At 41.8% G+C, this 27,310-nt stretch overlaps 1 protein-coding gene across 3 annotated transcripts in view; it reads right to left on the bottom strand.

Annotated features, from left to right (window-relative positions):
- nav2a (neuron navigator 2a) overlaps positions 1-27,310 on the bottom strand; it is a 96,973-nt gene that overhangs the window by 10,682 nt on the left and 58,981 nt on the right. For all 3 annotated transcript variants that reach the window (XM_083900853.1, XM_083900854.1, XM_083900855.1), the window contains 14 exons: positions 19,810-19,939; positions 17,185-17,503; positions 14,652-15,369; positions 12,698-12,917; positions 11,762-12,063; positions 10,785-10,850; positions 9,945-9,989; positions 9,302-9,462; positions 8,337-8,519; positions 4,643-4,695; positions 2,382-2,405; positions 1,949-2,023; positions 317-400; positions 87-210 (listed from right to left, as the gene is read on the bottom strand). In XM_083900853.1, the coding sequence (XP_083756979.1) occupies positions 87-210; positions 317-400; positions 1,949-2,023; positions 2,382-2,405; positions 4,643-4,695; positions 8,337-8,519; positions 9,302-9,462; positions 9,945-9,989; positions 10,785-10,850; positions 11,762-12,063; positions 12,698-12,917; positions 14,652-15,369; positions 17,185-17,503; positions 19,810-19,939 (2,504 nt within the window). The remainder of the gene's footprint in view (positions 1-86; positions 211-316; positions 401-1,948; positions 2,024-2,381; positions 2,406-4,642; positions 4,696-8,336; positions 8,520-9,301; positions 9,463-9,944; positions 9,990-10,784; positions 10,851-11,761; positions 12,064-12,697; positions 12,918-14,651; positions 15,370-17,184; positions 17,504-19,809; positions 19,940-27,310) is intronic.

Here is a 27,310-nt window from a genome sequence, read left to right as displayed (position 1 = left end):
TCTGTGAAGATGTGGCCTGAGTCTTCTCACAATTTTTCTCATAATAATGTTCGATGGAAAAAAAACTACAGGGTCTTTGCATCTACCTGTCCTGTCCCCTTTAGGTGTGAGTTCAGGTGTGTTGATGACTCCATTGATGGCTGCCTGAGCAACAGCATTCTGCTTCTTCAGCAGCTCAATGGTCTTCCTCAACTCATTCAGCTCAGAGTCCTACACGGAGACAAGAATGGGGATCAAGTCAATGCCAATGAGTTTGAATGTGTACTTTGGTTTGTGGAGAGTGTGCTACAAAAAAAAGAAGAAAGAAGTTTTTCACCTTCTGTTCTGCTGTAAGGGTGAGATTCTTCAGTCTAATAGTCATGTTGCCCAGACTCTGTTCAAACGCTGCCACCAGGTGAGCCTGCAGGAGAAACAGACCAATATACACATGAACAGTCTATGTGCAGCAAGTCCCTGTCAGCACATTTTATTGAGAAAAAATAAATCATCCAACAGTGTTTAGTCAATATTTTTAAGGCAGTTTACAATGAGTGTGAATGAAAGTCCGCTAGCTTTAATGCTAACGTGTTAGAGATAAAGTCTGCTCGCATAGCAGAAGTGAGATCGGCGTCAACATGTGAATAACATAGCTTTTGGTGATTTTTACCTCGACCAAGGAGGTTATGTTTTCGCCGGAGTTTGTTTGTTTGTCTGATAGTTGGCAACATAACTTGAAAAGTCACAGACGGATTTGGATGACATTTTCAGGCAATGTCCACAATGGGACCAGAAACAAGTGATAACATTTTGGGAATGATCCGAAGACGTTATGACTGGTTACAACACTCGCTGTATGACCCAGGTGTGCCGGCAGGGTGTATTTGTAGGCACTGAGCTGCCTTGGCGGAGGTCTGCGCTCTCCGAGTGCTTTTCTAGTGGTTGTTTAAGTTAGTATTCTGCCTATGCTCGGTCTTTGTAAACAGAAATGTAGCCTAAGACCTGCCTGGGTGAGCATCTGTGTGTAAACAGCAGCAGCACACAGGGATTTATCCAATTGAAATGCTAAACAAGTGTTTTTTTTTGAGCAAGAGATTTCACTTCTGAAACTTTTGGTGGCCACTTCTTTGTGTTTTCAGTCATACTCCAACCTATTTGATGTTGTCTTGCTTTATTAGAGCCATGTTGCTGTTGCCTCCATCTGAGGAATACAGTGAGAGTCATTTGGAGTTGACAGTAAAGTGCCTATAGTCTTGACTTTTGTGAAGAAGTACATCTTAGATTGTCAAACTTTGGCAGTCTCAAGGTGTATTCAGATATTTCTTTATCTATCTGCAGCGTGTAATCCAATATTTGAATAAAGCCCCTCCATTACCCCCATCTCACATCTCACCCTAACATCCTCCCACCATTGACTCCTCTGTTGGCGGTCTGTGTTTTTCTTTCAACACTTACAACACGCTTTGCCTCTACCCGGGCGTCATTAGCTGTAAATCTTCAGTCCACATCTGGGACAGTCTCTCAGCAAGTGTGCCGAGACTTGACTCCCCCGTTGTAATCTGATACCTTTGCCTTCTTTTCATATCTTTAATCCACGGTTAAACCGGCAGCTAGCGCACACTCAGGCAGCAGATTAAGTTGAGCGTGGTGAGACTCCAGACAAGGATCATGTCTGGAGATGTTTTAAGAGGTTTTCTGATAGTTCAGCCAGATGTGCAATTATACCTTGTGAGGGCAAAGTGCTCTGTGGCATTTATCTCTGGTTTTTCATGAAGAGATGGTGCCTTTTTTTCAACTAACATAACATTATATTTACTGTCACTTCCCACAGATCATTATTTTTTGTTTCGATTCAGTATTGAAAAACGATTGATCTAGTTCCCTTCACTAATCAATTAGATTAGACTAATTAATTAGACTGACTAAATACACAGATGTAGGAATGTGTGTATTTGTGTACTCCTTCACTTACGTTGGCACTCAGTTGTGTCGTCAGGGCAGAAACCTTTTCCTGTGAGGAATCCAGCTCCCGGCGCAGCTTGCGGATCTGAAGACATAAAAAAAAAACCATGACATCAAAAAGCACTGAGATGAAAGCATACATAACTGCTCCATAAAAGCATACACACACACAGACCCATGACGACAAAAATAGTGTCGTAACAAATGAGGGAGGCTCCCAGATTGGAACTGCGATATGTTCAGGTTGAGATGAAACAGATCGGATGCATAAAAGAGAACATTCAGGTGTACACAGGTGTTCAGAGACGAACAACTGCTTGTAACAGGGTCACTCACACTACAGTTACACGTGTAACTAGATACGACTGTGAAATGTTCCAACAGGTCCAGCCACATGAGAAAATTAAAGAGGAGAGAATTGTGGCGGGCTGGATAACACTTACCTCTGACTGAGACTTCTCCTCATTCTGTAAAAACAAACAGGAGAAGGAGAGAGAGAAAATCATTATGGGGAAGCTGATTGAAGTCGGACTGAAAACTGAGGAGCAGGTCAAGCTGCTAGAGGTCAGCCTGCACATGTCTCAAATCACGGTTGATTTATTATCTCCAAAAAAAGAAGAAAAGATGAGCTTTATAAACTGTGGAGGAGACTGTCTGGTGTAATGTGTCTGGAAAGCAGAGATATTTCACCTGAAGGCATTTCACTGAGATATCCCAGTGTTGAGTCCCATTGTCTTCATAGAGTGCACGATGAACAATGGCCAGAAAAGACAGGCAAGGCAGGCAAATACATACAGCGCACAAAACAATTGCTTGCACGAACCCAGCACACCCTGCTGCTGCTGCTACACATCGCCAAAACAGTGACACATGCAACACCCACATTTACATGTAAACACTGAAGCTATATCCAAACACATTTCCATGTTTGAATCACTTCTTTGAGGTAAGACGGTAAAATAAAGACAAGCCATATATGTTTCTCCTAAAAAAAATCTGATATAGTTTTCGTACATGTTCTGCCTCTGCAGCTTTGGAAGGAACTACATTCACAGTCCTTTCTTTTCTTTCTAAACACTGTTCTGAGTGAAGCAACGGAGCAGAACTGCGGATAATTAATGATTTTGCGGATTATGACATTTGGCTGCATACTAACAGATTTATGTGTCTGTGCACGTATAGCAGTGAAACAGGCACCTGCACTCTGTTGGTAACTGTCCACACATGATCTACACACCCAAACTGTCAATCCCACGCACATGACCGACTGAGCCTGGATACACAAACACGACTATATAACTCGGAAAGGGCAAACAAGCAGTCCTGAAAGCTATCAAACATCACAGATGGTCACTTTTTTTGAAGTAAAATTTAAACTGGCAGCAGCTGAGTCCTCGTGTCAGGCATGTCAGCATAAACAACTAAAAACAAACTTATAAAAAAACATGTTCTGTGTAAATATAAATTTTGACCAACAGCCAAATTGAACTGAAACATTGAACACAAAGCAGAATGAAGCACCCTACATTCCTACCGTCTGCTGCCAGGATGTGACGGTTCCCGTCAAGGATAAAGTCGCCATCATTTTTGCTTCCACTGTGTTTTTAAACCCGTTGACTCTGATTTCGAAGGAGCAGCCAGACTGGAGCACAGGTCTAGTGTCTGAGCGTGTTTCTGCTACACCTGCCCAGGTGAGTAAACCAGCCCACTAGTGTGAGGAGGAGGAGGAGCTACACTGTGAGGCACTACGCTCTGATTGGCTCATGCACACACACACAAGCTGTGTGACTGAAGCCTTTCTCTCATAGGGTGTTAACATCTAATATCTGGATGGAATAGTTGGTCAGTGTGTCACAGCTTATTTGCCAACTCATGTTCTCAGTATTTCATAATTCCACAAGCACGAGCAGAAACATACATCTGTGGAATTGACGTGAATTTAGGAGTTCTGTGACCTGAAGGATAATCAGTGCTTGGCATGGAAAATTTAGTTTTCTCCAGCAGAAATGACACTGATCCTGGCTACTGTGGTTTTTACAATTAATTTGTATGAGGCTAGTTTTTATACGTAAAAGCAGAGCCAAGCACACACCAAGGTTATTATAGTTTACATTTTTTTATTAGTTTTTCAGTTGAGTTTTAGTTAATTCAACAAATGCTTTAGTCGATTTTAGTTATTTTAAAAAAATTGCCTTGTTTCAGTTTCGTTTTTTATTTAGTTTTAATCTTAATTTTCCAGGTATTAAGAAAAAACCTTAACTTGTAGAATGTGTGACACCAAATATGGATGATCTAATCCTTTAATTTATTTATTCAACCTTTAACACCTGCATGTAAATCAAATATCAAACGGTCTGTATTCCATAATGAAGTTTTGGAAAAACAAAGACAAAGCTGAATTTATCTACAATTCAGTTTATTTTTAGATTAATTAATTTTGATTTCAGGTAACTAAATTATTTTTTCACTGCTAGTTTTAGTTTTAGACTTAGTTTTCCTGAACTATAATAACCCTGCCACAGAAGCTGCATGTCTGTATTTATTTTTTTATTTATTTTAATGAATGTTTTAACTTAGTGACACAATTTGCATGAGAGAGAGTGACAGGAAAGACGACGTTCAGCAACTATATGATGTGACAAAAACACTGCTGCTGTCAAATTATAATGAGCTCTATTTAACTGTCGGCTTCATGTCAACTCACCGTGGAGTAAATGGAGGAGGTGCTGGAGACCAGAGACAGCGATGATCCGTGAACTGAAACCACAAAGTGAAAGTGGGGATTAGAAAGTACATCTGTACACACACAACAGTACCCTAATTATCAACAACAACTCCCATCACCGTTATCCTTCCCACACAAACCACCCACTGCAACCATCGACCCTGCACCTGATCATAAAGACTGCAGCTCTGTGATCAGAAAGATAAAAGTCCTACACAGTATAATCAGATTGTGGTGCAACTATTGTTGTATAATGACACACACACAGGGCATGTGTGACACAACGCCAGCTCTTTTCCTGCCTGAGAGCCAATTTGGAACGGATCAGGCGTGTGAAGTCATCAATCCCCCCCCCCCCCACTTATTCATTTACCTCATAGGGAGGAGACTGAACTTTACTCAAGACACACTTTTATTTTAATTTGGTCTAGACAGCGAGGTGTGCTGGGGCCCCGTGTGTGTGTGCAGTCTGCTGTCGACCTCATAAATCAGTCTTTGCAGGTAATAATGCATTTGTAATAGGCAAAGATCTGCCGAGACCTGCAACAATTACTTGACAAATCAAAGTGGCAGCTATTTTTTATTTATTTATTTTTTTCCAGAGGAAAGAATTGCAAACATTCCCTGGCTTTAGCTTTTTTTGGATGTGATGATTTGCATTACACTGTTAAAAAATGCTCGTAAAAATGAATTTCTTTTGGCAGAAAATGTCATTTTAAATGTAAAAGTGAATCTACATTTCATAAATCATACATTATTCTATATATATACATAAAGGCCTTGTGGGGACAGAATGAATTGACGGAGTGTAGCGGTGTCACTCTGCGTCAAGACACGTCCGACACAGTGTCAGGTGGATGATGTGACTTTTGTTCTGTCAATCAAACAACGGTCGGGTAACGCTATACTCACGACATACACATATACATGTCCTGCAGATGTCCTGCAGACTAACAGTGCTGTGATCCAACACACACACAGAAAGTTATGCTGGAGGTATCTTGTATGTCATCACCTCTCCTCTCTCTCACGCCCCTCACTATGATCCCTGTAATTATCTCCTCTAGTGAAAGGGAAGTGAGACCCATAGAACAGGAAGATAGAGCAAGACATATACACTAGTGTGAAGGGGAGGGGGATAATAATGATATGTTTAAGTGCTTTTGGGAAAGAAAAAAAAAATCAAACTTCCAGGCAACGACCCTCAAAGTGAGCTGTATAACACTGTTGATGAACACTGAACTTAAACTCAAGGTCAAACTCAAGGTATAAGAAAACAAAAAATAACCCAAAGAGCTCTTTTTTCTTCAGCTGATTGCCCTAAAGCAGAGTCACAGAGCAAGTGTCAGGGTTACACTTGCTCTGTGACTCTGCTTTTGGATCTCCAGTGCTTTGCTAATGTTTGTCTCTATATTATAAGATCCCTGAACATATGACTTTGTTTTCAATCACTGATTGATTACTGAAATGCAAGTTCACTTTTAAGGGCTGGATTTATACATTATTGATAACTTGTGCAGTGCCCGTAGGAAGTATATATTCTTACAGTGGGAGCTGAAGAAGATTTTTCAGTTATGGTAATGCATGATAAGGAACGTAAAGGCTAACATACTACAAACACTGTGAACTGGCGTGGCTGACAGTCACGACAGCTAGCTACGCTATTGCTAATCGAAAATGAAAACATTTGCGCTGTGCCTAATTAGGTTGCGCAGTGTTTGTATTACGTTAGCCCTACGTTAATGCTAATCGCAGCCTCGATAGCTTACCTTTGGAAACAGGTTAGCCGCAAAGTAGTAGCATGCTAATGTTTAAAAATAAATATGTGCTCGCGTATTGGTGAATGGACACCTCGTCGTTTCAGTATAACACCGTGTTCTGCTGTGAACCGTGTGAAAATGGGGCGATCTGACTAACAGTCAGCAAGATATGCCTGTCACAGACAGACAAACAGACAGACACGCAACTTGCTTTATAGATAGATAATAATAACAACTAGATAGATTTTGTAGCATTGGTGCAAATTCGCCAAATACGCCTCCGTTTTTGCATTCAATCCAAAATGGCGGCCTTCCTGTAGGATTTACAGGACACTTCAAATCGACTTTTATTTAGGTCCCAACCTCATGAACATGTGTACAAAGTTTCGTTCATGTATGTTAAACCTGACAGGAGATGATCTACTAGCACTTTTTTACGTCCGTTTTTAGCCCCTCCCACTTCCAATTTTCCGCGCTTATTCACCAAACCTTTTAAATACTTACACTTTCACCTGGCCTGACGCAGTCGCAAAAATCTGTGAATTTTGGGGCATGAGAATGGCCTCAAAAATGCGATTCATTTGGCAGAATAATAATAATAATAATAATAAGAAGAACAATAATCCTTTGCATTTCAAGATGCAAAGGGTTCTTGCACAGTCGTGCTCGAACCCTAATAATAAAAATCAAATCAAACATCACTGAGGCTATAATTAAACCGATATTAGCTCAATGTCACGTCAAATAAATAATCACATTTTATATAATATGTGAATATAGACACACAACAGAGTATATTCCTTCCTGTCATCCTGTCCTCTATAGTCATACACTGTGTTTCCATGGCTCTGAGGATTCCAGTTCCTGCTGGTGGGAAAAGTTCTGCTCGGTATTTCCCAACAAACATGGGTTAGGGAGAAAAAACAGCCACATCAAAGCTGATTATGTATTTCTATGGGGATAGAGGGCTTTTCCTCCAGGAGCAGTTGTAATCCGCCCTAATGTTCTCTAAACAAATGGAATAATACTACTTTTGGCATGGTGGATGTGGAATAAGGGAGAGAAGGCTTCAGAGAAAAATAAAGAAATGGGGGCAAAGCAGGTCTTGGAAAAGGATTACAAGTAAAAACAGGTTTTACTTAACCCATTGATGCCGGGAAAGCATTGCCGCACTTCTACCATTGACGCCAAGAGAGCGGCTGCGCATTTTATTCTACCATTCTATAATGGTTCCTCGCGACATTGTTTTGAAATTACTTCGAGCGAACATGGAGGAGTTTGACAGTGGAGAGATTTCTGAAGGCAGTGATTTTGATGAGTTTCATCTTCGATGACGTCATCGCTGATAACTTCATACGCGCTGAACAAATCGACCGGGATTTATGGTTAAGACGTAAATTCTGTTCGAAGACGACGATGTCGATGATAATGACAATAAATACCACCGTAATCAACAGAGTGTTTACAACCGCGCACCAGGGGTGACAGTGGATTTACCTGCAGATGCCACAGCGATGTAAGATCCATCACCGTCACGTGAAGCAGACGGTTACAGTCATTACATGCTGCTCTTGTTCTTCACACTCCATCAGGACTAAATCAAGGCACTGACATAAATTGATATTACTTTATTTTCTTACTGTTTTTTAATTGAAAATAGTTATTCACTGTAATTTTACATTTTTGTATCTAAATAAACTAAATTTCACAGGAAAGCCACAGGTGTAAGCTCTCAAATACTTTTTGAATTGTGTTCCGATATCTGCTACAGAGGCTGAGAAATCAGTCATTTAGTAGCCATTGAACCTCAGGTTTTAGAGACATTTTTTCCAGGCGCTTCAGGCCTTAATGGGTTAAGGTCTGCTGAAAAGTATTTCTTTCTCATCCATTCTTCACCCCTGGTCTATCCTTACCTTCCTCAAAGCCATCCCTGAAAGAACCCGATCGGCTCATGGTGCGAGTTTTGTCATCCAGTGACATGCAAGAGTTTCTCAGCCGATTGTCGCCGCAAGGGTCAAAAGCAACGTCCTGATTGGTCAGACTGTTGTTCCGCAGACCAGCCACATTGATCTGAGTCGCTGAGGTCGGGCTGGATGCTGGAACATTTATACAAATAAATATATCAGCTTCAAATAAACTTTTCTCACAAAAACAATGTTTTTTAAAATATGTATATAAATGTCAGAAAACAGTGAATAAAATAAGTGTTTGTTTTAAGTAACCACAAGTCAAAATGTAATATAATTATTATGTAATTGCTCTCACACTAAATATCTGTCTTCCGTTTGTTGATAATGTGGTTGTCATGAGTTTTGAAGTCATTTTCAATGAATGTAAGTTTACTTTAGATCAATACCGTTCAAAAGTTTGGGGTCAACTATACAATTTATTTTGTGTTTTCCATTAAATGTTACACTTATATTCATCAAAAGTGTAGCAAAATTAATAGAAAATATAGTTAAGACAGTTACAAGATTAGAAATAATGATTTTTATTCAAAATAATCATTTTACCCTTTCGTCAAAGAACCAGCAAAACTGTTTTCAGCTGTGCTAACATCATTGCGTAAGGGTTTTCAAGGGTTTTCTAATCATCCAATAGCCTTCTAACGCCATTAGCAAACACAATGTACCATTAGAACACTGGAAATGGGCCTCTATACACCTATGTACATATTCCATTAAAAACCAGACATTTGCAGCTAGAATAGTCGTTCACTACATTAACAATGTATAGTGTATTTCTGATTCATTTAATGTTATATTCATTGAGGAAAAAAAAGTGATTTTCCTTCAAAAACATAAGGACATTTCTAAATGACCCCAAACTTTTGAACGGTAGTGTAAATAACTGTCAAGTGCTTGTGTGTTAGTCCTACCGAGCTGTCCGAAGTTGAAGCGAGTGCCTGTGGGGGAGGTGAGACTTGAGCCTGGGGAGAACGGAGAGTTACTGGCCGAGTCCTGCAGCCCACTGGTGGAGTGGGAACGTAGCCAATCGCGGGCTTCCTCATGGCTTCTCAGCTGTGGGGTAGGGCCGTACCTACAGGAAGTCAAAGAAGAGGTTAAAGTTGGGGGCACAGAATGGAGAAGATGCAGAGTAGATTTTATGATTTTGTTGATCTGGATTCATATTTTGAGGTGGATATTTTTTTCTCTGGAGCATTCACATTAGTAGCCAGGATATAAGATCAGATGCTGAAACAATGTACAACAGTGAACACAGACTGATTCTCATCTAGCAACAGAAACTGGGGAAAAGCAGAGAAGAAGCCAAAGAATATTTGACCCTTAAACTCAAGCCACGTTAGACAGAGACAACTCTCCAGGAAGACAAACTCTTTACAGAAACACAACACAACGATGCATGTGCCAAAACACACCAAAAGCATTTTTTAAAAGCATGTGAACACAAGCCCCATAGAGTGAATGGAGATGCAGAAAAATCAAATGGAAAATCAGAGGACGATTTGGTGAACCGGTGTGCGCAAGTGCAACATGTCCAGCAGGAAGTGAAGTTAGTACCTGAGTCCCTTCTTAGGCAGAGTGTTTCTGCCACAGTGTGACCCGCTGTGGAAGAGAAACACTTCAGAGGAGGACAGAACCAGACAAGGATGCGTGTCTGCATTTTAAAAGGACTAACTAACAATCTCAACTCTACTTCTACACTCTTAGAAATAAGGGTTCCAAAAGGGTCCTTCTACAAGGGCTGGAACCATTTGCTTCTGAAAAACCCTTTCTCCGGGAAAGGGCTTTTCAACGGTTCTTCAAGGGTTCTTGGTAACACTAATTGTTCCAGTAAAAACCATTTTGATCCAGAGAACCCTTTAAAACCCCTTTTCTGAATAAAGGGTTTTAAAAGGGTTCTTGGTGGAACCTTTATAACAAGCCAAAGAACCGTATATGGTTCTACTTAGCACTTTTATTTCTAAGAGTGTACACTGGGACATCACAACTTTTACACTGCAAGACAACAATTTGTCATTTAATCTGCCGTTTGATTGTAGAATATAATTACTTTATTTTTTCAGATTAATTTATCTTGATATATAGGTTGCTATTTGTGTTTATTTTACTGAAAATAAGACACTTAATGCTAAGAAATGGACAAAAATAACTCCTTAGTGGAAATGTTTGCAGTCTAGAGTCCACAACAAACTATTTTGTAAATCTGCACTTACTAAGATCTACCACAAGGTGGCAGTATTCCACAATCAATAGAGACTAGAGTGGACCGAGCTACCAAACATAGCCGCTCTCTCAGGGTCTTTGATGCTCTTTCTGTGTGGCAGCAGGTGGTGGTTTAGTAGGAGCCTCAACAGCTGGTTCATCAGAGAGCCTGACACTGCACACAGGTGCATTTACCTGTCCTGCTTCCGAGGTAGCGTGTTTCGGCTGAATATAGGGCTAGCGGAGGGGGAGGACAAGGGACTGATGGAAGGAAACAGGAAGGAAAACGCACAACAGACACAGAAGAGAAAAAGGGTTTAGAGAATAAAATAGAAATCCTTATGAACAGAAGTCAACTGCGATATTCTTCACCAGTGAAGGTATGAAGAAAACTTGGCGAGGAGGATGATGCCATAGCCTCAGAACTTGAACTGCGAACGCTATTAAGTTTCCCCGGAGACATTCCTGTCACATTACAGAGTCAACCTGTCAGCATGGAATCTGCTACAATGACCGCAATTACTGTATAACAGACCCAAGACACCATGGGATTTTGTTACTGTGCTTGAGTGCAGACAGAACGGCGTACAAGAAGGGACACCTCACCATGACCAATGCTTTGTGCTGGAACAGCAACTAATCATTATTTTCATAATCGATTAATCTGTCGATTATTTTCTCGATTAATCGTCTGGTCCATAAACCAAAATGAGTCACTTTTAATGATTTCTTTGTTATGTGGAGCAAAGAAACAAAGAAAATGTTCACATTTAAGAAGCTATAACAATCACAAATCTTGTTTTAATAATGAAAAAGCGATTAATAGATAATTGTTTCAGCTCTACTCTGTGCATCATCTCAATTCTGGATTCTTCAAATGAAGTAATGAAGTCCGTAACATAAGGGAAATATAAATATCAACAAAATAATTTCAAGTGTTGTCTTTTAATTTGTTGAGTGCAAATATATTACTTCAGATAAGAATATACCCAAATGGTGCAAGTTGTAGTAATAAGTACCTCTAGTTCCTGAACCCTAACAGCAAATTGAAGACCAGTACGGTTATTAAAAGTGCAAAAGTGTGTTTTTCATGCAGCTTTACACGTCACACAAACAGACTGAGTTAAGCTTCTGCAAAGATCCCTGTGAATGTTGTGTGTCTGACTCCTTACCTCTCAGACATGCCAGTCTTGACGCTGCTGGTGCGACCCAGTGCAGACAGCGTGTCCTCCCTGTGGGTCCCATGGCCGCCGCCTCCTCCTCCTCCTCCTCCTCCAGCACTGCCAAGGCTCATGTCGATGGACTCGCTGCTGGTATGCATGCTGCTGACGGACGGGTAGCCCATGCTGCCAGTCCCACCATGCCCACCCAGCGTGCCCTCCCTGCTCTGGGCAGAGGAGCCACTGAAGGTGGTGCCCCATGTCAGGCTGTTTGAGGGGCCAGTGGAGGAGTAAACTGAGCCAGGACTGGAGGCCTGTGTGTGGGTAGAGAGAGAGCATGTTGATTCTAGTGCTCGAATATGAATCATCATTTTTGAAGGTGAATGGACTCTTTGAAAATATAATTGGAATCGTTTCCCATTTACTGCCATTAAAAATTATACTTTATATATACACCCGGATACCCGATATATATATATGCATATATTGGTTGATTGGTCTTTTTCAGGTCAGTCTTCATGGAAACGCGTCATGTGTTATATATCTATATCTAGTGTCCATATATCTATATATGGACATATCTATATATGTATATATATCTATATATATAGATATATATACATATGTCTATATATATATATATATATATAGATATATATACATATATCTATATATACACAATGTACCATTAGAACACTGGAAATGGGCCTCTATAAACCTATGTACATATTCCACGTTAAATGTTATATTCATTGAAAATTTCCTTAAAAAAAATAAGGACATTTCTAAGTGACCCCAAACTTTTGAACGGTAGTGTATACTGTATATTACTGTATTACTGTATTATTAGTAAATTGTCACCTTGGAGAATAAGAAAGCACTAATTGTCCACAAGTTATCTACTATCTGTGTTATCAATATAAAGTTCACATTCAAACACTGACTCACCTGCTCGCTGCCCAGAGTCCCCATCCCTGATCCCATCGCTCTGCCTCCAAACAGGGGGCTGCTGGTCTCACTGTCCACTCCACCCAGTCCTCCATCGGGGGACTCGGGCACCGTGGCCACGTGGTTCATGGTAGCATGAGGGTTGGAGATCACGGTGGAGTTTTTCATATTTTCAGCTGTGGTGACCGGAGCCTGTTTACTGGTCTTCCCACCAAACAACCTGTTACATCAAGGACGGAAGGAAAGGTGAAACAACAAGGTATGTCATATCATCAAGTAAATGTTATAGTTTCTATTAATAGTTCATGTTTTACAAGTGGCGTTTTTGAATTAGCTTGAAGCAATACTTTTAGTGTTAGTTTTAGTGGACACACACACACACACACACACACACACACACACACACACACACACACACACACACACACACACACACACACACACACACACACACACACACACACACACACACACACACACACACACACACACACACACACACACACACACACACACACACACACACACACACACACAGAGAGAAAGAGCTCCCTCATGGTACTTTACTAATCCTGACATATGAGTTAAATGATAGGCTGTGATGACTGTAGCTGTGGTGGGAGATAATGGCAGCACAAGGCCTCTTTGAAGAGTTATCACTCCCTCACATTAATGAGGGCAGAGCACTGAGGTAAGACCCAGCTCCCATTACCCTGCACCACAACCCCCCCCCCCCCCGCACTGCCAAGGCTGAGGCTTGGCAGCAGATCAGCCAAGCTCAAGGCCTGCATTCATAATAGCCTGACTTAACCTCAGTGTGTGTGTGTGTGTATAACAGGCCCACACGTGTGATCCTTACTCACCGCTGCTTATTATTTACTGTGTCTGTATGATTACTGTCTTTTCAAATGGTTGGTAAAGTCACATCAGTGAAGTCATACCCATGCATGAGAGCCCCCACAGTATGGCTCATCGCTTGGCCGTCACTATGTCTGCAAGATTAGTATTCTATGTTTATGTGTTCATGCATGTGTACTTGTATTTGTTACCTCTTTGGGACTGTTTCTGGCATGAACACTGATCCTGTCAGGATCACTATATAGTCCACAAAACGTGGACTACACGAGGAATTGGTTAAGTTCCGGGCCGGGGCTATGATTTAAACTGTGGTTAGGTTAAGGTAAGGGTTAGGCATAAATTGTCAAAGGGGACATATTTTGCAAAATCAACTTTTTAATCATTTTAATACTTATATTTGGGACTCTGGAGGCCCTATGAGTAGGCAAAGTGTGAAAAAAGATGACTCAGTCATGTCAGCTTTGCTCATGATACGTCACAATGCTACGTCACAATGTGCAAATTCCTGGAATTGTTGTCTCGTGGAGCTCCGCTTTGTCCCTAAAAAAGTGCGAGTGAAAAGAGTGCAGGCGAGGGCAATAATATCTGGAGGTCTGCAAAGTCCGCAAAGCGTTCTATTCTTGGCTGCACAGTGCAGCACAGAGTTCTACACAAACTTCCAGCCTCAGAGGATTTACATGACACATTTTATATATAGAGTCGGCAAATGGTGGCTTTTCCAAATGCTAACTGCTGTTAGCTGCCGGAGCCTCAGTGACGCTGACGTAGTTTCCTGTGTCTCATTTGCATTTAAAGAGACAGGCACTCAAAAACGAGCGTTCTGAACAGGGCTGTTTTGGCAGGGTGATTGTTCTGCTGTGGTGATTCATCCTTAAGGTGTTTTGACAAAAGCATGTCACAGATGTTCATTAGGACACCAGGGAACTAGGTTAATGTGTAGAAATAGGGTATAATATGAGTCTTTTAGGGATAAGTTTCGGGATAACACTTTGTTTAGGCTATCCAAAGGAATGTAAGTCAATACAAAGTCCCAGGAAGAATAGCTGCACAAGTCCATGTTAATATTAGTGTGTGTACAGACAGGACGAGTGCTCACCTGCGTAATGTAGGTGAAGAGACCTGCTGTCTTCCTGTCAGAGGACCCGTCGCTGCTCCTCCGCTCTGCATCGTGACTCCACTCCTCAGGTTGTCAATCTCGGAGACGCCTTTCTCTCGATCTGTCTGATTGGCCAACAGTCCTCCGGCGATGTTGGCCTTGGCGAAGCTTATTGAGTTTTTACTGTGCGGCGTGATAGAGAGCACAGCGGCCTCGATGCTGCTGGTGGAAGAGCGGTTTCCGTTGCGCGCAGCAGCTCCTGAGCGGCTCGGCCTCGGCAGGCTGCGGTACTGCAGAGTTGAGCGAGCGCTCATGGGAAGGAAGCTATCATCATGGTGACCCAGGACTGAGCTTCCGTCCAGCCCGCCAGCTTTCAGGCCTCCTGCCAGTGAGCGGGTTGCAGATTTGGGCATCTTCCCCAAGGTGGCTGACCCACAAGTGATGGTGGCACCGCTGGCTGTAACCATAGTAACCATTCCCTGCTTCTTGAAACCAAAAGTGCTTGTTGGGGCACGGGAGGTGAGTGTGTGTGTATGAGTGTGCGGGTCAGAGACAGTGTGTGTGAGGGCGTTTGTTGTAGACGTGCGGCTATTGGAGGTCGAATGTTTTTTTGTCTCGTCGCCACTGCTGCGCCCGGCGTCTGAGGGCGAGTGGTGAAGGCAGTTCGGTCGAGGAGAAACGCATCCTTTTTCTGACACTTTGACATCATCCGTCTTACCTGCAGGACACAAATAAGGAGACATCAGCAGAGTTAAGTATCTAGACTTAGATACTTAGATCACAATGAGCATGTTTGGGTTTAGGCACCAACTAAACAACAACTTAGGGTTAGGGTTAGGGTTAATATAATAATAATCTTTATTTGTAGAGCACTTTTCACCATAGCAAACAAATGTACTCCAGTGTGTTTTATATGTTATTTATATATATACACATCTATATATATATACACATATACATATATATGCAGTCTTGTATAAAGTACTTGAATACTTGAGTAAAAATACAATTATTTTACGAGAAAATGACGAGAAGCTAAACTCACCTTTTAGAATATTACTTGAGTAAAAGTCTTAAAGTACCTGACATTTACTGTACTTAAGTATTAAAAGTAATTTTCTGATATAAAATGTACTTAAGTATTAGAAGTACTATAAAAGTATTTAAACAACATGAGCAATTACAATTCTGAATTCCACGTATTGTGGCTTCTTCAAAATAAAAGCATAATAGGTACAGGCAATTCAAACTACATTAAAATTAACCCTCTGTCATGAATGTTGACACTCTCTCTCTGACGTGTTGCTGCTTGTGTTTTTGAAACTTTTGGAGTTTGTGGAGCTTCCAGACACACTGTTTTAATTCAATTTCACTTGAGACGAAATCTGCGGTTTAATATGCGGAAGTCCGCTAGCTCAGCGGTTTAGCCGCTCAGCTAACAGCGGAGTGCGTAAATAGCTAATAGCTGAAACAGCTGATAGCTTAAACCCGGCGTCCGGAGTGTCCAACAGAAACCTGGAGACCAGGGCCTCGGTGTACGACACGATAAACAACGAGCCGCTGGTGTGTTTTAAGTCCACTTGGAGCCGAAATCTGCGGCTAACAGCTGAACGGCTAAAGTCTTATTTATACTCGCACTGCGGCATTTATACTCACCGTGTTGCAGTATTCGCCGCAACGGCAGGGGGCGTACTACCAAAATATTCAACTTGTGCTGCCGGATAAACGCCCGCTGCCTAGCAACAGTAGTAAACAACAACTTACCGCAAATCGCTGACACCGGTCTCAAAATGGGAGGGCTTTCCCCCCTTGGTCACACTAACTACAGCGAGTATAAACCTAGTTTAACAGCTGGTGCCGCTTAAAACAACTAGGGACAACGAACAGGCGTTACGTCACCAACTCAACTTTTATTCTGTAGTAACGAAGATGGTTAAGGCAAATGTATCGGAGTAAAAGTTGTCAGAAATATAAATAACGAAGTAAAGTACAGATATGTGTACATTCTACTTAAGTACAGTAACGAAGTATTTGCACTTTATTACCAGAGGTGGAAAGTAATGAAATACATTTACTCACGTTACTGTATTGAATACTTTTTTTGCGTTTTTTGTATTTTTTAAGTACAATTTAAAATCAGGATTTTGTATTTTACTTGAGTACGTATTGACTCAAGTATTGTACTAAGTTACTTTATAAATCCTATCCGTTACTGAGTAAAAATAAAAATGCAGCACAATGAAGACCTACAGGGGGAAAATATACACCAGAACCAGACGAATCTGCCAGGTGGGTGAGCTCCAAAATAGTTTTGGATTTCTGAGACCTTGTCATATTTCTACTACCCTCACAACCCACACAAAGTAACTAAGTAACTTTTACTTAAAGTTCAAATGAACTACTTTTTACTTCTACTTGAGTACATTTTCAGATGACTACTACAACAGACCGGATGTTGAAAACCCACTGCATCTGTCTCTCAGATCTCACATGATGGAAACACTAGAATAGATATGGCAGGCGTCTGTCTTACCTGAACTGTGGGTTTTGAGGTTGATGGAGCTTGTTGAGCCCGTGCTACTGGTGCTTTTAGTCCGGGGAGACGTCACCCCGACCTGTGTGCTCATGCCTCTTCTCCAGGATCCTGTGTGAGACACAGAGGGGGTCTTCCTCCCAGAGCCGCCCTTGTCAGACTCGTCAGAGATGTCGGATGGGTTCCGGTGACTCCACTTGGAGCCCGGCTCCATCCTAACCCCGCTGTCTGACCCGCCGTCTGGCCTTTTCACCTCGTCTCCCGACCACGCCTGGTGCAACGCCGTGGAGGCCGAGTGCTTCTCCGCATCTGTCACAGGCTGAGAACACACACACACAGATTTATTACTGCTGAGGAAAGCGTCTTTTATGAGACACTGCCAAGTGGCTCTAAAAACCACTCCATTTTATGACCACAGCCACATCATGCTGGGTAATCCTACCAGCAGCCCATTCCACCGTCACCTGAGAAATTTGTTTGGAATCTGTGCAGCAAGAGTTCTCCTGGTTACGTGAAACATAAGAGAAGAATTCTCACTTTGTTGAGCAGCTCTTGGACTTGAAGGAAATTTAAGGATTCAAGTCATCACTTCCTATTTCTCACGCACGGCGAACATAAGTAAAAGGAAATCCTTTTAAACACTTCGAGCAGCTATTAAAAGTAACAAGAATCTTACTAAAACATTTCAGATGTATGTTCATCACAACTTCTAAGGAGTAGGAAAATGTTATGCAGACACTGACCCCACAAGCGTTTTCCTGTCAGCAAGATAAATGATTATACTGTAGATGATGTTTTGGCCCTCGGGCAACAAAGTGGCGTCATCTCACCTGATGCTCTATTATTTACTTTAGACATGTTCCAGGATTTTACCAGGGCAGAATTTGAGACTTTAATATTTCTCTTTTGAAACTTAAGATAACATGGAAAAAAAGTGCTTGAGCAGTTTCCCCTGTAGCTGATTCAATTTAATTTGTACAGAGTATATAAATAGAAAAGGAAAAAAAGAAAATTCTAAAAACCAATCACATACTAAAGTGCTGAAAATGTAGTGTTGCACTTAGTAAAGGTTTTGTTGTTCACAGCCAGTTCACCAGAGCCTTTATTTAACACAGTAAATTACAGCTGTTAAAGGGATGACAGCTGCTTTTAAGTTAATTCCACATGTTGCCAAGGCAACAGTAGAAAAATGCAGCAGAGTGGAGCTAAGGTGTGTTCTAGAGGAAAGATGAGGCTGACGTTATCATCCAGCTCTGTCAGAGCTACTGTACTCAGACAAAGACTTCTTTGTGTCCTACTTCTTCTTTTTCAGCACCTTGCCCCTGTGTGGAAATAATGGACTCACGTCACATGACGACTGGCTCCGCATCAGCCACTGTTATTCAGTCTATTTCAATGTGAGTATGTTTGTGAGCTATGGTGTGGCTCTTCATCAGAGTTTAATGATTTGAGCCAACATCATCAACTGTAGCTCTGTGAGTTCACAGCTGTGCCAACCAGACATATAGGAATGCTGGGACATGACTGCATTTACGGGAAATAAGCATGGAGATGGATGAGAGAAAAATGCTGTTGTACTGGTGTCAGATGTCTGCATATTGTTTATATTTGTCAAATTAACATCTTCTCATTTTAATTTTTAAACACTGACACACCTAAAATGACACTGACTGTTGATTGGGACAACTCCTCAAATGGCTGCCTCAAAGCGGACATAGACCGGAAGTTCAAATTAACGCTGTTTTTAATTTGAACCTTGTTTACGAAGCCCTGAAGTTTAGAAACAAACCGTTCAGCCACTGCTGAGAACGCTGTGTTTTATTGTAATCTCGGGCTCAGCGAGATCTCTGAAAAAACCCGTTCCGGTTACGTAAACAGCAGTTCTCCGGAACAGAAGATCGTCCTGCTCCAGGCACTAGTCCGGGCACATCCGGTTGCATACATTGAACCGCAGAAGAACAATAACGTCCGTTGTGGAGGTGTTTCACGAGCAACAGTGTCTTCTGACTCTGGGTCTGACTCCTGGTCAAAGTCATAAAAGGGACTGCGGCGGGGAGTCGTGAAGAAGCTATTTTTAAATATTGTTAAAACAATGTTTTGATAATGAGTAGCAGTGCATCCACCATTCCAGAGGGGGGAGCTGCGCTTCTGTAGTGTGCTGATTATGTCACTTCCGGGTATTGGCCAATCACAAGACAGTTGGGAAGGCTGTACTCTGGCTGGCCAATCACAACACTGTCTGTCTTCTGGGTGTGAGATTTATGTCTGAAATATCGCGGATCAGGACAGCGTTGGAAAAGAGAGATTTCTATCGGCTCGTTTACAGGAACTAGGAGGTTTTTGACCATAAAAACAAGTTAATGTATGTAAGTAGACCTCCATAACTCACATATATGTGCAACAGGACCACTCTATTGGAGCTTTAACTTTATTGAGTTGTATAGACACTGTACACGTTTAAACAGCACATTCTGGCTGCACCACAACTGCATCATCTAATTTTGCGTCCATGTCAACGATAGAATTGTCAAAAAAAAAACATTAAAATGAAGAATGAAGACATTTTGCAAATGTAAACAACACAAATGTTGTTCGAATGAAAGAGTAACAATAAATAAGTCATACCTGTGTGCTGAGGCCCTTGCGCTGTGCCGCGGGCGTGTTGGCGTAGGAGGAGATGGAGGAGCTGGTGTTGATGTCATCTGTGTCAATGTTGTCGCTGATGCCACTGCTCACAGAGCTGCTGTCATCCCAGCTGCACACACACACACAAAGACACACACACACACACACACACACACACACACACACACACACACACACACACACACACACACACACACACACACACAGAGAAGCTCAATTCAATTGTGAAACACTGAATCATCCAAAGTGAAGAGGATGGAGAACGTCCTCATTTCTTTATTTTTGCAAATTTCAGGTCATGAAAGGTTCTTTCCTTGATTCAGATTTTGCAGCTGAGTGCAGATGACGGCGCATCTATCCTTGTGCTTATCGCATGTGTCTATTTATAACCGAATGTTGTACAAACATCTTTATATCAACAAGTATGAAGGTAGCTTTATTTCTTATGACTAATACTTTAATTACAGCATTAAATGAAAATGAAACCATGAATAATCAACAATATGGATTCAGCATCTCTGGCTGCCTGATGGGTTCTTTTCTTTATTCCTCAAAGTCTAAGCTGACTCACACACACACACACACACACACACACACACACACACACACACACACACACACACACACACACACACACACACACACACACACACACACACACACCCCCCCACACACACACACACACACACATGTGAGGATGAATGGGGTTGTCTATCATATGAACAAAGGCTCGATGGAGGGGTGACATCATGATGCGTTTGTGTGTCTGTGAGTTGTTTAAACAGATCCAGCTGAACAGAGCAAACACAACGGGAGTCGACGCAGGACTGTGTGTGTGTGTGTGTGCGTCTGTGTGTGTGTCTGCTGGGAGACTGTGGGGAACAGGAAGCTCGGCCAGTTGGCAAACATCATTCTGAAAGGGCCAGAGGGAGGTCGACAGTGACGGCCAATGCACCAGAACACACATCCATACACACACACACACTATAATCACCATATAACCAGTGGGTGTGCATATTGTTGCATTATCCTAAATAAGGGTTCCAAAAGGGTCCTTCTACAAGGGCTGAGGTTCTACCTGGAATCATTTGCTTCTGAAAAAAACTTTCTTTGGGGGAAAGGGTTCTTGGTAACATTAATGGTTCCACTAAGAAACATTTTGATCCAGAGAACCCTTTAAAACCCCTTTCCTGAATAAAGGGTTTTAAAAACGGTTCTTGGTGGAACCTTTATAAAAAGGTTCTACCCGAGGTCAAAAAAGTTTCTCCTATGAGGACAAGCCGGAACCGTATATGGTTCTACTTAGCACTTTTATTTGTATTTTTTTAAGAGTGTACAGTAGTAGTTTGGGGTCAGGTGTGGGTAAAGTACTGGACATGAAGAGATAAAATACTGACGATTAAATTAAATGAAAAGTTTCCTAATTTTTTAGTCTAAGCAGTTTCTTAACAGTGTTTTTACTCAGTGATTCTCAATGACATTTGACATTGCTCTACAAAAGTGCTGAAGTTTAAAAGCCATTGCTTCTTAGCAGCCCATCATTCATCATTAATTTGTCAAGCAAAAAAAAGTAAGACCACCATGAGTTTCCAACGAGCACATGGACACAACAGTCATAATTATGGCTTTGAAAACTCTAAACAAAAACAAAGTGCATTCAGTGGCTAGAGTCCCAGATTCAAGTCAGCTGGTGCTTGGCAGGTTTCAAGCCAAATATATACATATATATATATAAATATATATTTATATACACATATATATCTATATATATAGATATATATGCTGCTTCTTGTGCAGCCTGAAAAACAGAGACAGAAAGGAAACCGTATCATCCTCTCCTGCATTCACCAGCAGAATAAAAATCAAAGAGCAGCAGAAACAGGGCTTCAGAGATGAAAGCATCTGTGGAGCTTCAGAGTGACCAAAACACCACAACTCATCCGTACACCCAACAGGGGAACGTCAGCGCTAAATCAAAGTCATCATTATAAGAAGGTCAAAGTTTACACACACACACACACACACACACACACACACACACACACACACACACACACACACACACACACACACACACACACACACACACACACATCTACCTGGTCAGGGTTCCGGGGTTGCCGTGGGAACCAGAGCACTGTGAGAAAATGCTAAGCTGGACAGAAAGCTTCATGACTCCATGCCACTGAGAGAGTTCACACAGCCAAAATATCTCTCCCTCTTCCAGTCTGCTCCTCTCTCTCTCTCTTTCTCTCTGTTCACAATGTTTCTCACCCTCCCTCTCTCCCTCTCTCTCACTCTCCCTCTTTTACCCTGGCAGTCTTCCTAGATTCTAGCTCCTTTGTCACTGCCTGCACTGATGCTTCATCCCTAGGGCACATTTTGTCTCTCTGTGGACTAACGGACACAGATACTGAGGGGGGGGGTGTGAAGGACCTGCCCTGGTGCTGGTAACATGAGCTTCCCCTGGGACTGTTAACCACTTCACTGCTGCAGCCAGAAACACACACACAGACACACAAAAAAAAGCCACTTCAGCCTAACAAGCATCAAACAGCAACACAAGTCAAAGCCACACCGTCGTAGACAAACTCCCTGAAACTTGAGGACAATCCTCCGCTATTGCCTACTGTACAGTGTGTGTGTGTGTGTGTGTTTCCCAGCTACAGTTTGTGTGTATATGCGTCTGTGTGTGTGCAAGCCTACAGTTTCCCAGACAGATCCACCCATACTAACTGACAGACAAGCCAGCGCTAATTAGAGATCAGCTTTAACCAGCACAGCCCAGCCCACAGCCTCCTGCTGGCATCGCTACCCGCCAGTTAACAACCGCTGAGACATTCGTGGCCAATCACAGGAGACGGCGACATTAACCGCAGGCAGGCTGCCCCCCCCCAGGAGGAAGTGGTGCCAACCATAGGCCGTCGAGGCTGGCAATGGACTTTGATTCTGAAGAACAGAGAGGGTCAGTCCACCCAAATCATACCACACACCCACACCCACCTCCAATATGTTATGTAATTTCTTTGCAGGTGCCAAATGAACCAATCCATGCCAAACTAGTTTTTGTCACCCTTTCGTTGGGGCACCAAACACAGTGGCCTGACCCGAAAAAGTGGAGCTATACACACACTGCAGTCCATTGATCGTTTGATGAGGCCACTTCTGTGAAATCGGAGGGGAAATTGGCCAGGTTTATTTTTTTCTGTGTCGCCAGCAAACAAAGCTTGTCTTCTTGTGATAAACAGCCACATGCCAAGAAGAAACAAACACAAAATGTTACTCCTTTTTTAAGTCTGTCACATTCTTCTTTTGTGGAATTTATTGGCAACTAACTAACACCGTGTCACACTCATATGACGTCAAGCATTTTATGGAGCCTTTCCGGCCCCACACAATCCGCGACGGAAGTGCAAACTGGATTAGAATGTACCGTTCCAGGACATCGATGGCGAGCTTAAAGGGGAAATATTATGCAAAATCAACTTTTTAATCATTTTAATACTTATATTTGGGACTCTGGAGGCCCTATGAGTAGGCAAAGTGTGAAAAAAGATGACTCAATCATGTTTTTGTGGTCCGCCTCAATCTAAGTACAGGAGATAAAACACACAATGTTGACTTCTACACTCATTGCTACGTCACAATGAGACATTCCTAGAATTGTTGTCTCGTGGAGCTCCGCTTAGTCCCTAAAAAATGCAAGAGTGCAGTCGAGGGCAACAGTATCCGGAGGAGCGGAAGTACGTGAAGTGTTCTATTCTTGGCTGCACAGTGCAGCACAGAGTTCTACACAAACTTCCAGCCTCAGAGGATTTATGTGTTCAGTGCATACATTTTATATATGACGACAATGTGCAGGCTCGAGTCGGCAAATGATGGCTTTTCCAAATGCTAACTGCTGTTAGCTGCCGGAGCCTCAGTGACGCTGACGTAGTTTCCTGTGTCTCATTTGCATTTAAAGAGACAGGCACTCAAAACAGAACTGCTGTGGTGATTCATCCTTAAGGTATTTTCACCAAAGCATGTCACAGACATGTTCATTAGGACACCAGGGAACTGGGTTAACTTGTAGAAATAGAGTATAATATGCCTCCTTTAACTGCACAGTACAGCTTGCAGGAAACAAGGCTAAAGTTTTGAACTTATTTCAATCATTATAAAGGTTTTCGGTTAAGTGAGCCTTTAAAAGACCTGGTGTGTGTAATTAAAACTGTAAATTTGTAGAAAGGACAGCTGTGATTGAGAAGTGACCTAAAAAATCAAGACCTTCCAGACAGAAAAACTCTTGCCAGGTCGCTATATAGAGCTTCCCGCTTTCACAAAGAGGTCAGAGATCAGAGGCCAAACCCCAAACTTTCCTTGAAGAGAAAAAGCAGTGGGGGTGGTAAGCGGACCAATGGAAAAAAAAAGAACTGGTCGCCGTGGGTCAGCCAATAAGAGCGCCTGGTCGCGTCCTGAGAAAGAGGCTGCAGTTGTGTTTGTTTAACTGCGCTCATGTGCTTCCCTGGGGACTGTGGTCCATGGTCTGTCCGTTCAGTTCTGCAGTACTATAACAAAAACCCATTCCACTCTGTCCCACAGAATTATACATACAGACCAGTGGCCATAACAAGCTGTGAAGCAGAAGTAAGGGGATTTCCTGTGTTTGGGGACGACTACTGATCCTCACACTGACTCTGGATCATATAACCCCAAACCTCTGTCTCTGCACAGACGGACAGACAGAGGGGGAAAAGACTTTGGCTTGTAGTCCTCAGGGGAAAAGGGGGTGTGGCCAGAAATGACATCATGCCAAAGTTGACAGGTAAGGTTCAAAGTATATTCGACAGTACATTCCAGTCAACATGAAAAGAGACGAGACAAACAGTGACTTGCAAAAAACGTTGTGTTTTTTCTTTCTTTCCATCAGGAAATGTGGTTTGCATGAAGATCACAACATGAAAACAACATATAAAATGGGAACAATATGACGATGGTGATGGATTAGTGTGCACTGGAATCATAACTTGCTCATTAGGGCTTGATAGTTTTACTGGATTCCTTATATCGTGATATAGATATTCTATAATTATTATACTACTACTACTAATAATAATAATAATAATAATAATAATAATAATAATAATAATAATAATAATAATAATAATAAAACAACGTCCAGTAGGAATTGAACCAATTTAAACACAAAGTAGTATTTATACACACACACACACACACACACACACAAAGAGACGAGGCTACAAAGCATGTTTACTGCAACACAAAGAAACCGTTTTCCTCAGTTTGGCATCTGTACTTGCGGCTGTTATTTGTCTTAATTACAATATGATATCATTACTGTACTGATAACATGCACTGTTGTTACAATAATAATATTCTCATGAATGTTTTTATTGCACTAAAAAAGAGCTTTTGCTTCTAAAAGACTTTTAGACTCTTTTTTGTGACATAAAAACTAAACTAGCCGTTGGGACAGGACCAGGCACATTCCGGGGCAGAAGCCCAGGAGTCGTGTGGTACAGAAATGACACAGCTGTCCCTGCAGTGACGAGAAATGACAGAACTGGATCGAACAACAAGTTCAGGAATGTCTCTCTCTGTCTGTCTCCCGGATTTTGTCTCATTGTCTCCTGCCTTAGGACAACACATGCTCTCTGCAGTCAGACTATTTATCAAAGCATTTAGCTCCTTTTTCGCTCTGTCTCTGTGTTTGATGTGTAAACACACACTCCCTTATTAGACTTAACCAGCTGACCCAGATATGTGGTGAAAGCACACCGATGTCTTCAAACATCGCCGTGACACGCATCACGAAGCACGGGCAGCACGACTTGCAGCCAAAAGTTCAATTTTGCGTGGAATTTGGAATTTCACGTGAGTGTGTGTGTATAGACATGCTGCTTAAACCCACACTGTGACTATATTATTGTCACCTCAGTGTTAGAATGAAGCTGCCTCTTAACATGTGGACTGGCTTCATGGGATACAAGGTTCTAAATAACAAAAACTGTTTTGTTGGGATGCAGCTACAGTACAAATCAAAAGCAAGCTTTGGCCAGCATCTGTTCACTTTCATGCTCATGTTGTTTGAATCCTTCTGTAAAAGCATCTCCAGCATATTTTGTTAAAGAAACAAAATATATCAAGTCGTTTAAAGTTCACATAGAGTGGTCCTGTTGCACATAAATGTTAGTTATGGAGGTCTACTTACATACATTAACTTGTTTTTATGGTCAAAAACCTCCTAGTTGCTGTAAACGAGCCGATAGAAATCCTCTTTTCTAACGCTGTTTCCCAGCCGCGAGATTTGAGACTCAACTCTCTCACCCGGAAGACAGTTGTGAGTCTTGTGATTGGCCAGTACTATTCAGAACACCTGCTCTCAGAAGTGCAGCTCCCCCCTCTGGAACGGTGGATTCACTGCTACTCATTATCAAAACATTGTTTTAACAATGTTTAAAAATAGCTTCTTCACTCCCCGCGGCAGTCCCTTTTATGACTTTGACCCGGAGTCAGACCCAGAGTCAGAAGACACTGTCGCTCGTGAAACACCTCCACAACGGACGTTATTGTTCTTCTGCGGTTCAATGTATGCAACCGGATATGCCCGGACTAGTGCCTGGAGCAGGACGATCTTCTGTTCCGGAGAACTGCTGTTTACGTAACCAGTAGGGAGATCTCACTGAGCCCGAGATTACAATAAAACACATCGTTCTCAGCAGTGGCTGAAATGTTTGTTTAGAACCTTCAGGGCTTCATAAACAAGGTAATGATGCAGATACACACTAAAAACAGCGTTAATTGGAACTTCTGGTCTAGGTCCGCTTTAAGTTTTTGTACTTCAGTCTGTTTTTTTTAGCTCCATTGCTTCCTTTTGAACTTTGTATATATTGTGCAAAAATGTAATTTGACTACATGGTGTGCATACATTGTATAAATAAAGTATAAAACACACGTTCAGACAGAACTGTAATATAAACTAAGACACACAAAATGTGCCAATAATGGGTACAAATCTGATCAGTTTTTACAATATTATGATCAATGTAAACCTCATGTCGGGATAACTATTATGGATGTGTGGAATAAGAGGATGTGTGGATAAAATGTGTTAAGCCTGTTTCAAGAAAGATTTGCCGTGAAGAGTTATTTCCAAATCTTATTTCGTGCTCATGTAGTAAAAACTGTATCAAATGTCAGTCAGTGGAAGTATGGGAGATTAGGACTTACCCTTTGCTGACTGCTTCATAAATCACACAACGTAGATGAGTCTAAGTCCAACACTCTTTCTCCATCTACTGTTTCCTCCTGGTAGACCAGATTGGAGACTGGACCAAGCCTCCCCATGCTTTTCGATCTCATTAGTAAATTTCTCTGTTTTTGTTTATCTACAATCTATAAAAACAGAGCGAGAACTGTGGCTCTTAGAGCTGCAATGTTTGAGAAGGTGTGGGAGAAAAGCTCTCTTCCTTTTTTT

This window comes from Microchirus variegatus (assembly GCF_963457635.1).
Source record: "Microchirus variegatus genome assembly, chromosome: 14".
Classification (NCBI taxonomy): Eukaryota; Metazoa; Chordata; class Actinopteri; order Pleuronectiformes; family Soleidae; genus Microchirus; species Microchirus variegatus.
The sequence above is the reverse complement of the archived record's forward strand: the minus strand, read 5'-3'. Positions and strand labels throughout refer to the sequence as shown.